We start from the raw sequence: 12210 nt of genomic DNA on the forward strand, positions 1-12210 counted from the left end.
GCACCATAGAATTTGGCCCATCAAGCACGAAAAAGTTTCGATGGAGATAGAGTCAAACGCACGGGGTAGCAAGCGGTCTCCAGAATGTTTCTCATGTCTCTGAACCAGAAAATAAATGAGTATTTGTCACGGCCAAAGCGCCAGAGATGCAGGTCCGAGCGAACAAATACCATGTGGCGAACTGGCAAACGTGATTGCGGAGTGAACCCCTGACGGCGCTGCACCGCCAGAATGCGGTGCAGAAAGATCCAAAAAGGAGAGAGAGACCAGAACACCAAGACACACAGGCACAGCAGGTCGAAAGAGAAAGAGAGAAAAAAAAAAAACGACGCATCCTGAAACCCCCCTGATGGGCCATTGGTGCTCAAGTGCTGGCAAAGCGGTCCAGTAACAAGGAACAGAATGGTTCTGCCTGCCAACCGAGTGGATATGTGATTCGCACAATAGGCCATAGCTCAGTGAGAGCTGCATCTGTCGGTAACCAATCTTCCTGGGAGGTGATGCTTCTTGGGGTCCAAAACCTAGCTATGCAGAATTGCGGTTTCCCATGGCCTCGGTGACTTTGTGGATCTTAACCGTGATGAAGAGAACAATAAGAACACAACCCAGGGACACCCTGCGCACCCCCAAGTTCATAGTCCAGGATCATTCATCATTCCAAAAGAGAGAGACAGACGGCGAGAGAGAGAGGAAAACAACAAGACTATCTCGGTACTGTGATTCTCTCTGGTCGCTGTGAACAAGCCGAGTTGCAATCCGTGCCTACACATCGAGTGCCCGCCATAACCCATCTCATACCCACCCCCCTTGCTGGTTCAGCCCAAAGAAGTTCAGGTGACACGAGCCAGACGGGCACTGAACTCAAACCCCTAACCAAGCCCCCCCCAGAACCTGTATACAGGACCAAATACCGCATGGTCATAGTAAGATGATGTGTAAGTTCACGCCAAGAGGCCGCTTAACTCATCTCCAACTTGCGTGCGGGGTGGTGACTATCATCTACAACAGAGGCGTTTTGGCGTATTGCGAAAGCGCAGTAACTGTTACCCGTTCGAATGCCGAAACCCTAGCAAAGTTGCCGTTATGAATCGTGGCGCTTCTTTGGTCTTTGTTCGGCTTTGTGCAAGAACACTATCTTCAAGCACCCGGGGGTGTGTGGCAATTGTGGACAAAAACGGTTCCACATCTGATTGCTCTTCATGGTGGGTTTGGGGCTACTGGGATTCGGGTGAGAGCTTGGTGTGGCGCTCGCCTTACCTGCATGTTTGCTATACCACAAACTGGCCACGCCCGCAAGTCGAAAGAAAACATGGTATTTCCATTGCTATGAAAAGAAGTGAGAACTGACTAGAGCTTATGCGAGAGACTGAGAAGCAATTTGGCCATTCCAGCGGATAGCTTCAGCAAAGAAAGGTTCCTAGATACATTGATTCATAAACGCCTTAACTGTCCATGTAAACGTTCACTGTTGCCCACACAAACAACTTCAAGAAGTTGCGAACTGCAGCGACCATCCAGATTGTGTAGTACCATCCACCAAAGACTCGGGTCTCCCAAAGTTCTCACCCCACATGTCGGACAGAATGTTAGAATGTTCGGGTCCCGATATGATTGTGCCTTGAGCTTCTGGATGTTGCGTCATCGCCAGTATCGCTTCAGAAGTCGACCAATTCATATTTCCGTTCATAGCACTCATCATTTGGTGCTGGTTTTGATTATTTGCCGACCCGTTACTAAGATCGAACATATTGTTTTGAGCTTCAGTCTGGGAGACTCCAAATTGTGACAGCTGTTCAGAATCGTGGGGAGCATTCTGAGATTCAGGGATGGGATTGATCATCAGAGGATCCAACGCAAGAGTATCCAGACCCGTGACGTTGGAATCATCTTGCTTTGCGCGGAGGGCAAGGTGCATACCCCCTGAAGCAGCATGCTCGCTAGCCGAAGTAACCCCACCATTTGTGATATTGTCTAGAATGAATTAGCAGAGGCTGGTATGGATATCAAGCTGGTCTTTTACCTTCTGAGTAACTGTAGATCAACGATCCACAGTGTACTCTGACGTCTTCCTCGGTGGCACAGGCTTGCATGGTAAAGCAAATTGCGTCAGCACCGCCGTTCATGATATATGCCAGTGAATATGAATCTGCAGATTGTCCAGTAACTGCCCATTGACCGCCTGGACGCGGTTCTAAGTGGCGAAGCGACGAGATCGTGGGGAGAGCAAGCGTGTTTGTGGTTGCCATATTTGCTTGTTCAGTTTGGCGTATTGCCGTTGTCGATTTTGTAATGGGCAAGCGTGGGCTTTCAAAAAGAAGAGTAAATTTTGGCTTGACTCGATCGCTTTCACAAATTGTTGAGAGAAGGAAGTTCGGTGGGAGGGTGTGTTGAGAGAGAATCGGGGAGTTGAGTGCGGTTTGTAGAGTAATAAGTTTTTGAGCCTGTGAATGGTGCAAGGTGATGTGCGGCCATACGGCCAAGAATGCTACATGGGGGGGAAGTCAGCGAGAGACAAACCGGGCTGGGGTCAGGAGCTGGGTTGTGCTCCGATGCGCTATATTGCTTTGTAATGTGGCCCTGTAATATGGCTACAGGGCTCTGGTACAAGATTTGTGAGCCACCGCACGGGCAGCTGGCAGATACATGTGGGATGAAACAGCATGGCCATGGACATGCGAGTGTTCAAGAACTTGATTCATTTCTCCCACACAGTACTCCGTACATCAAGTGTGGCTTGCGTTTGGCGGCACCTGCGATAAGAGCAAGTCCTTCAAAGGCATCCTTGTAGCTTAGAACTCACTTCCATTTCAGATCACTTCATATTCAGATATCTACCACTTCACTCATTGTCGTTATTCTGGCAGTCGTAGAATGAATACATTCTTAATCAAAAAACTGTAAGAAAATGGGTTCCCTGACCTGAACACGTAGGAAAAAGCACTGTCGCTGGATTAAGATGATGACCGCGGAAGAGTAGACGACTGTTCGCTTTTATAGCGGGGTTACAATGTTCATAGAAGTGTTGTGTCTATCACCCGCCAGAAGGAGAACTTCTTATTCGAAAAGCGGCCTCCAAATTTCACAGTAGATATATCTGTCAGAAATTTCTGCATGCTCTAGAAACGCCGGTTGTCAAATCACGACTTCTTGCCACTCTGGTCATTTGAGCTTGAGATGGCAGTTGTCAATCAAATCTCTCGCACTCCTTTCAACAGAGCCGAGAACATTTTCCCCAGTTTACTTTAGCTATGATTTTGGGAGCCCAAGTTGGAGACGCGAATGTGGCGTAAGGGTTCTTGGGTTGAGAGCAGCTGTGAATATTGAGCCAAATGACGAGATGGACGGAGTCTAGGCTTCCTTGAACAACAGGCGAGTTGTTGGTGGGGTGCCAAGATTTGATTTAGGTACACCCCCTCCGTTGGCGTCGATCAGATGGTGCTAAGGTGGAGGGGTGGCACGGTCCAAGTTACCTTGCCAAGGAGGAAAAGCCATGAAATAGATCAAGAGCGCCTCCAGTGAGCAGTCTTGTTTGCCCACTGACAACTTAAGAACTCTTTCACCACCACGCATGCAAGGTATCGTTTTTTTCGAGAGCATCATCTGCGAACCAAACTTTTGAAACTCATTTGTGTTCCTACAACTTAACATCCCAGCGACTTCCGAATCATCGACACGACCTGTCTCTGGATGGTCCACATTGAAAACGAACACACCTCCTGCACCTAGGGATACTCCAGATATCGAAGTCATGGCTTCAGAAACGAACTGGGCTCCAGTTTCACAATGGAGCTCGGAACAACTCCAAGCAATTTGGTCTCAACTCCAAGCCCAGGTGAATCCATTCGGACAGGTACTGTGTTTGAGTGGAAACCTCTTCCGAATGCTGGACAATGGAGCAAAGAATTTCATTGCCCAGAACTTCATGTAAGCAAAAGCTCAAGCGGTTGGTTTCTCATCATTACTAATCAAATTGAATTTTCAGAAATCATGTCAAAGAGCCGGTGTTATTTTGCATCGACGGAACAGGCCCTGATCGCGTCTTCTTGGGGGCCCCTCGACACTTCGTTGCTGGTGGTGGCATGCTGATTCAACCTGGTCGATCGGATCCATTTTGGATAATTCGTACTGAAGCAAAATTAAGAGCTGCAACGATATGTGCACCTACCGTGTCCACAAAAACCACGAAGATACCACGCCCTCCAAATGCTTATATTCTTTATCGAAAAGAACGACACAACAGCGTGAAAGACGCAAATCCTGGCATTACAAACAATGAAATTTGTAAGTCTCTCCAAAAATACAAAAGATCTGATGACTAACATCATGAAGCTCAAATCCTCGGTCGGGCATGGAATCTTGAGTCTCGAGATGTGCGTCAAAAGTACAAGGATATGGCCGATAGAGTCAAACAAGCTTTGCTGGAAAAACACCCTGATTACCAGTACAAACCTCGCAAACCATCCGAAAAAAAGCGACGGACAAGAAGAAATGCACACTCACGGGGGTTGACAGGCTCAGGAGACTTTACAGCTTCGTCACCGGAGAGCATGATTCCTCTTAGTGCAAACTCGGCCGATCCAAATGACCATATCTAGACCAATTTGAGGCTCTGATATTGAGAAGAGGTTATATTTTCGCAATGAAATCCTGGACTCACCTCGTAAGTGTACCTCAAATGAAAATGAATCCCGGCTCTAATAGACTTGGAATAGTTGACATCTCGCCTTGTGTTTTTCAACATCGAGTGGTTCCCTCTCTGGGCCTATTCACAGAGCCCAACGAGTCAAGATGAACCAGTATCAACGCACCCACAGGATGAGAACTTGGCCAAACAACGAACACACCCATCAACATGTATATTATTAACCAAACCATTGCCAGACCAGAAATAACGGTGCAATGACTGTTTTCGGTCTTTGCTTTTATGTCAACGATATGATACCCCAGCCTGTTCTCACGATTGATTTTTTTGTTTTTTCTTCCCCCAAAACTAGGTAGTTAGCGCAATGAGTGAGAAGGTCGACACGCAAAAAGTTTAAGCTGTTGCCAAGGATGGTTATCTTCAAGCACCTCAGGAAGGCAGCTCTCGTACAAATGCATGGATTCGGACACGTCGGAGTTAAGGGCGCAACAGAGGACTGTGTTATGCATTTACAGTGGCTCGCTTAGATAGTCTTCTCACAGGATGAATGAAACAATCGCCAGAACAAAATATCTCTTTACCACATGTGTGGGCGCTTAGCTACGTCGAAGATGTGCCATTCCAATCACTACTCCAGATGAAAGTTCCACATCGCCATTCAGAAGCCTTCTCTTTCTCTCCCGAGGGACCGAGGGGTCGGGGACAAATATAAAACGACCGTCCTAAATCCATGTTAGCGAGATCTTACTGAGAGATGGCACTCGATGAGGATGGCCGCACGAGATGGAAAGGTGCCTGGCGAGAGTTGGAGGGATACTGCAGAGTTCTGAAAATACGTACCACGATTCACACCCGGCTTCTTGGTGACGAGGCTGATGCATGGTTCATTGTGTTCACATCGGGGGACAACTCGTTTTCCAAGTAATTTGGACCAAGACTCCTTGTTTTCTATAGGGTCGAAAACTTTCTCGGGTGACTTTGGAACTTCGACTGCATCATTAGCACGGTCAGATTGCTCATGTGCTAATGTTCCGATCTCCGCTGTGTAGAGCCCGGCGACGGCGTCTCTGGGCGGTGATGTCGACGTGGTAGTTGGACGATCCGTTGTGCTGCTCTGTGCTTGCTGACCACCGGTTACCGCTGCGGAGTTTGTCGCCGAGCTCATCGGCTTGAAGAACCCTTTTAATGTAGTTTGCCCCTGTATGATCTTTTGCTTGGGTCCAGCTGAATCTGTTCCCGATTTGCTTCGCTTCAGTTGCCTTGGCGTGTGATCGGATGGGTCGGGAGATCGCTTTTGTTGCCGGCTAGATTGTAGATCCACGGGCTCTTTGGATTTTGGTGGAGTGGTGGTGATCACCTCGGCACTGCTTGGTTGAATGACACTTTCTAGTTTACTCTCCATACCACCGTCGGCAATTTGGATGGTAGAATCGTCTGTTACGCTTGAAGGCGCAGAGGGCTGGTGCCCGGGAGTATGGCCGCTGCTGGTACCCTTTTTGAAGAACATGTCCCTGATGCTCTGGCGTCGGTCGAACTCGGGAATGAGTTTTGCTGACAGTGGCAAAATGTCCTTTTGCACCAGATCTCGCATCCTCTTGCCATTCTTGAACATCCCGATCGGGTTCATAACATCGCTGAGGCAGACCTGGTTGTCTTTGAAGGAGACTGTGTCAGCGATGGTAGCAAACACTGGACAGTGGTCTGAACCCATCAGACCTTCCTGGATGCTGGCAAATGTAAACCAGTCTTTGATGCCCTGACTGCACAATATATAGTCTATTCGGCTGCCATTGTTGGCTGGTCGGGTGTTTCTTTTGGTGTCCCAACAAGTGTTCATGCCTAGTCGATCTGGATGAAAACAACGGCACAAATCCCACAATACTGCACTTTCTCTACCTTCATCATAATCTCCAACAATGTTGCCTTCGAAGATGAGCTGATTGAAAATTCGGCGTGTCGGAAGAGAAAGCCACTCCTCAAGAGTCATATTTTCTTTGCGCAGCGTCTCAAGGACATTTGTTGAGTCCATTTCTGAGCGGATCACGTTCAAATCGCCAGTAAGAATGACCTGCTTCCCTTCGGCCACGAGATTTCGTATTCTGACATCCAGGGCCTCGAAAAAGCTGGTACGAAACTCATCCCGACTTTCATCTCGATTCGCAGGGCTGTAAACACCAAGCAGCACAAATGCTGGAAACTCTAAAATAACACATCGGCCTTCAGAATCAAGTACTGTGTCTTCGACAATGCCTGAAAGCTGACCGGGACGTGGGTAGCCACCAATTTGTTGGTCCGAAGGTAGATCTCGGAATTTGGTCATTGATCGAGGGGGACAAAGTACACCTGTAATTCCCTCCTCAGCTCTAATAGGGGCGCAAGTGGCATTTCGTGTATAAATGGCGACGCCAGAATATCCTGCAACGAATGGGTTAGATGTCAATGCCAACCTCAAAAGACAGGAATAGGCAGGTGGATGAACCTTTCTTATGCTTTGGCAAGCTGAAGAAGACGTCCCAGCCTGGGACTAAAACCATGTCATCTTGTAAGTCTTTTCGCTGAATCTTTGTCTCTTGCATGATCACAATATCTGATTCTAATATCTCGAACATGGCCTATTCACAGATGGCATTAATACCGAGGACTTGAGAACGTGGGACGTTGGTGTGGCATATTGACCTGAAAGGTGCGCTGCTCTCTCCATGGTTGATATCCGAACGGATTTCTATTCAGTGTCAACATCATGGACTTCGACAGCTAGGCACATATTTAGTTTAGAAGGTGTACCTGATGCCGTTCACTGCGCAGTTCGTCAGTAATGGGCGTGCATGGCCAGAGCTAGTGATTCTCACCATTCCACGTAGTGATGCGGAATCCCATTGTGCTACGCCTTCTACCTCTCAAGAAGGCTCACGCAGATTTCACTCCTTCGCCAGTGAAGTCGACAGCCTATTTACATCCTGTTGGCCCCAGCTGCGCAAACACGAGGCAACTAAGTTTTCATCAGGTTGTATGGCTAGAATACACTACGAGCGTATCGACTGCCACGAAGGCGACCGTGTGAAACTTGGCAGCAATTGGGATAATGGGTATCTTGGAGACGTTGCGGCGCTGGGATGTGAAATCACGGTTATGAATGCATCTAGACGTCAGTGGACACACGTTCCATGTCGCGGGAATCTCCGTCTATTGGGCAGCTCCACGGTGAGAAGGTCGCGGGAAACGCACGACGTCACGTGCATTGGGACAGCTCCGTTCTGCCTTACAGTTGAGGCAGCAAACCTTGCACTAGCCGAGCTTGATCTCGGATGACCTGATCTCACAACTTGCAATCCGCAATCAGTCAACGACAATCGACATCACGATGTTTGCTTCACGACTAGCCACCCGCAACGTCTCGCGCTTTGCCGCGCAGCTGCGCGCCCCTGCCCAGCGCCGTCTTGCCAGCACCTCGGCCGAGAACGAATTCATCAAGGAGCGCCAGCACATCAAGGACCACGCCAAGGGTACCACTGGTGAGTGCCATTGAGCTCGCAATTGCCATTGACTCTTTTGAGGCCAGGCTTCTAACATTGATGCAGAGCTGTGGAAGAAGATTTCCATCTAGTACGTCTTTCATCACCCGCCGTCGTTGGAAGCTGCGCCATCTCGCATGATCCCCCCATGAAGAACCAGCTTGAAGGCTTCGCTATACAAAAACTATTGGGTTGAATTGTGTACTAACATAGCCGTGAAGCGGTGTCGTTCCCTGCCTCGTCCTTGCCGGCGCCAATGCCTGGTATCTCTGGACGGAGCATTGGGATCACTGGAGCCACATGCCTCCTCTGGAGGAGCGAACCGAGTATCCCTACCAGAACATTCGCACCAAGAACTACCAGTGGGGAGATGGTGACAAGGTCAGTCTATTGCACATTGTATTTGAAGATGCTGAATATGTAAGCTAACTAAAATTTGATAGACTCTGTTGTAAGTGTACTCCGGCCGCGCGAGACCACATGTCTGCGCGAATTTGTCTCGTTACATATGATACTAACTATCAAAATCAGCTGGAACGAATCCGTCAACTACCACAACAAGGACAAGGTCGCGTAAAGCTGGAACTTTGTTGTTGTTGAGGCTACCGGGCCAAAAATTGATAGAATATCCCTTCAGGAGACTCCTTGTACATGTTCCCTAGATTCGAATTGACCACGCTGTTTCGCTGAAATACACCCTTTTGACCTGTGTGAAGATTTGTGAAATTCTGTGCCTTCGACATGTTGGACCTCATGACGAGGAACATGCAAGCACTTTATCAATTGTAAAAGAGAGAGTGTGATGGGTTGTGGGTGGCACTCACCTCACATGAAGACGGTTTGGGCTTCATGTGACGGCCCAATTGCGTCGTCAGCATAGCTTCCAATGACACCAATTCGGTATTAATATATAGAAAACATTGAACTTGGTGCTGTTCCTTGTTGAATCGCCGCAACGCAAAGTCCCTGTCAGGCACTGGCAATTTTGTCGGCCTGGCCAAAAGAGACCATTGCATCATGATTGACCTGTGGAATGCCGAAGAATACCCGCCACGCAGAGCAAGGCGCTACTCAGACAACGCGTCTACCATTTACACATCAAATAGGCATTTCAATGCCAGGACACTAGAGCAAGGCGATAATTCGTTGCTTGAAACAAATTAGCCTTTACACCTAAATTAATTTTCAGGTCATAGTTTGCTACCCCTCTTGAGCTGGCGGATATGATCTACCGGCTATTGTTGCTTCCGTCGCGCGTCGACTGTTCCTAACCCCAGCAGCTGTCAAATACGGCGGCGAGCCTTTCAACCTGCACCGTCTACGGACTTCCCGGAGAAAAACATTGTATGGCTTTAAACCGCGTTGAATAATGGCTCGTTATCTTACACCGGCCAAAATTGGGCTGCTGGCCCTTGTGGAACTGTACACAGAGGAAGCAGTCCCGAGCGACGCTGTGTTGCCCGTCCTTTCATTCATCACTTCGCATCTTATGGACCACGACTCTACGGATCCGTTGTCATCACAAGAAGCACGATGGACGAAAGCAGAGCGCACTGTGAGTTTAGTCATTACCATCAAAGACTTTGAAAAGCTTCTCGGTAGCTATCCCTTCTTGATGGGAATGCCAGGCAGGAAGCTGTGGGATCAATTTCTGGGCAAATTATGGGACATCAACTCGCTGGACGCTCTGAATGATTTTTTTGACAGAATTGCAGACGTGCTGGCTAAGACAAAAGAAGAAACCCAGAGGGACGAGGAAGAAGACTCCTTGGAGGTTGATGCGAAGATAAGACTGTCGCGCAACTCGCCATTTGGAGCGTTTGTTCGGAAGTCACGCCTAGAATTTCAACGACTGCGATTTCATGACTGTACGGAACTGTGGAAAGCCTTTGTGCGATACCGCCAGCCTACCGCCGCCTACCTGAGGAGGAAGAACCCCAATTTTGGACGATTAAGTTTCGACAACGTCCTTTTGCTGGGCGAGCAAGAGGACTGGGATCCGGCAAGCGTGTCTGCTTTGGCGGCAGTTGCGTATGGCGATATGCTCATGGGAGATGAGAATGCCACTGTACCTGTGAGCACTGACGATGTGGAATCGTTACTCGAGTTCCAGATTGAACAGATGCAGAGTAAGGACACTTGCTATTATGGTTGGTCAATGGCGGAAGCTAACTTGGTTAGAGTATGGAAATCGAATTCCCTTGGAAATACGGCACCAGTTCCAAGATCTTTTGCATGACAGCTTTCTTGTCCCCAGTCTTACACACTATTTGAGGTACGATCCAGTCGTTAATGCCTCATGGTAAAGTCTTGTTTCTAACCAAAGTACAGCTTTCTCGATGCTTGGAGGTCTGGGGACTATCCCACCGCGTTCGACTTCTTGCATAGATACTTTGATTACACCATGCAATATCGGGACAGACTCTTTTACCAATATGCCCTTATGAATTTGGCCGTTTTGCAGGCAGATTTTGGATGCTACAAGGAAGCCGTCGCGGCTATGCTGGAAACCGTTTCCACGGCACGAGAAAACAGGGATATGACATGCCTCAATTTTGCGTTGAATTGGCTATTTCATTTCGGGCGAGCACACCCAAACTTGGTACACGAATTGGAGTCAAACAGCTTGTTGGGAGCCGGCAAGGAGAGCCTGGCTTTCTTAAGAGTGAAGGCCAAGGAATCTGGGATGTGGACTCTGTGGAGTTCTGTGCTTCTAAGTGAAGCCAAACTCGGCCTCATCAACGGAGACAGCGTTGCCACGTCTCTGGAATTCATGGTTCGAAGTTCCCAAGTCATTGTGGAGAGGAACATGAAGACAATGTTTGGGTCCCAGCTCGCGTTATACTCTGCTTTATGGAGTCGACTCGGCCTGAGCCAGTTGTCGACTTTGACCTCGGACATATTCTTACGATGTCACGCACGACACGCAGTGTTCGACGACGAACTCAAACACACCTGCCGAATCGCACTCACACTATCCGACCGCGGTCGGTACGATGAAGGTATCCAACTCCTGGAAAGGCTTGATGAGAACTCGTTGCGCTCATGGAAGCCCAGCCAATATTGGCACAAATACAGAGCCATCATAAAACTGAAGAAAGACTTGCACCATAATAATCTAGATGGTGCCGAAGAGCTGCTCGACCAACTTTTGCAGTCCGAGTCGGACGACCTGGAGCCTGACATGGCTTTCATCATCGATTCACTCCACATCGACTGCTTAATCCGTCGTGGTGATTTACAAAAGGCATTCCAAAAGGTCGAAAGCTTAATATGCAAGCTACGAGATGAGAACAAGGACATTGCTCTACGGGTCAAGCTTCTCCTACTAAAGGTCGCCTTGCTGGACAAATGTGGTCGTCCGCAAAGAGCCTTTTCAACAGCAGTACGCGCCACAAACATAGCATGGCGCGCACGACTTATGCCTTGCCTGTGGCAGGCCGTCGGTGCATTATCCAACATTCTCGTATCTCTGGGCGAGTTCGAAGCATCTGCGCAGCTCCTCGTCGCAGTCATACCAAGGGCGTTGGAGTGCGAGTCGTCCGCCCTGTCCGCCCAGCTCTACTCTTTCCTGGCTGACGCAAATATGGGCATGGCTGGCAAGGTGCCTCCAAAGTCGAGCAAGCGTACTGAACACATGACCAGAGCACTGTCAGCGGTACAAAAGTCGTTTGATCACTACTCGGCAATTCAGGATATCAAAAACCAATGCGAAATGATGGCCAAGAAGGCAATGATTATGAAACTCACGGGAGAAATGGCACTGGCTGCGGACTATGCAGCAGCATATGTGGAGTTGCGGAAAACAGCGGAATCATTAAGTCTCGGGCGATGATGAGGACGCATAAAGCTGATTGTGTAGAAACATATTTTATACGTACACCAGGTTCAGTTGCCAATGTATATCAATAGATGGCGTATCAACCCTAAAATAAATCATACAATGACCCTGGGATACATACCAAGGACTTCCTAAGAACACTCAAAGAGAAAGCTTTAGTTGTTTCCCATGCCTCTCTGGATAGTTGTGAGCGTTCGCATTGTAAACCTGACACC

General features: G+C 48.5%; 5 protein-coding genes across 5 annotated transcripts; 3 read left to right on the top strand and 2 right to left on the bottom strand.

The window, feature by feature from the left end:
* Positions 1-1486: 1486 nt before the first annotated feature.
* VFPPC_04593 (hypothetical protein) lies at positions 1487-2246 on the bottom strand (the record flags this gene model as incomplete). The annotated part of the gene is made up of 2 exons (XM_018283928.1): positions 1487-1971; positions 2021-2246. 2 exons carry the CDS (start codon positions 2244-2246, stop codon positions 1487-1489), a joined length of 711 nt encoding a protein of 236 aa, XP_018145208.1.
* Positions 2247-3748: 1502 nt separating this feature from the next.
* Positions 3749-4595, top strand: VFPPC_15819 (MAT1-2-1 like protein; the record flags this gene model as incomplete). The annotated part of the gene is made up of 3 exons (XM_018293572.1): positions 3749-3924; positions 3983-4281; positions 4330-4595. The coding sequence occupies 3 exons, from the start codon at positions 3749-3751 to the stop codon at positions 4593-4595; spliced, it is 741 nt and encodes a 246-aa protein (XP_018145209.1).
* A 643-nt stretch (positions 4596-5238) lies between these two features.
* VFPPC_04595 (DNA lyase) lies at positions 5239-7519 on the bottom strand (the record flags this gene model as incomplete). The annotated part of the gene is made up of 6 exons (XM_022428408.1): positions 5239-5364; positions 5391-7057; positions 7122-7254; positions 7319-7364; positions 7427-7439; positions 7492-7519. The coding sequence occupies 6 exons, from the start codon at positions 7517-7519 to the stop codon at positions 5239-5241; spliced, it is 2013 nt and encodes a 670-aa protein (XP_022284480.1).
* A 484-nt stretch (positions 7520-8003) lies between these two features.
* VFPPC_15820 (cytochrome c oxidase subunit VIa) lies at positions 8004-8731 on the top strand (the record flags this gene model as incomplete). The annotated part of the gene is made up of 5 exons (XM_018293573.1): positions 8004-8154; positions 8221-8245; positions 8376-8535; positions 8598-8605; positions 8686-8731. 5 exons carry the CDS (start codon positions 8004-8006, stop codon positions 8729-8731), a joined length of 390 nt encoding a protein of 129 aa, XP_018145211.1.
* Positions 8732-9523: 792 nt separating this feature from the next.
* On the top strand, positions 9524-11989 carry VFPPC_04597 (anaphase-promoting complex protein; the record flags this gene model as incomplete). Its single annotated transcript, XM_018283930.1, has 3 exons — positions 9524-10283; positions 10336-10429; positions 10486-11989. The coding sequence occupies 3 exons, from the start codon at positions 9524-9526 to the stop codon at positions 11987-11989; spliced, it is 2358 nt and encodes a 785-aa protein (XP_018145212.1).
* Positions 11990-12210: the final 221 nt, after the last annotated feature.

This window comes from Pochonia chlamydosporia, chromosome 3, assembly GCF_001653235.2.
Source record: "Pochonia chlamydosporia 170 chromosome 3, whole genome shotgun sequence".
NCBI classification, from domain to species: domain Eukaryota; kingdom Fungi; phylum Ascomycota; class Sordariomycetes; order Hypocreales; family Clavicipitaceae; genus Pochonia; species Pochonia chlamydosporia.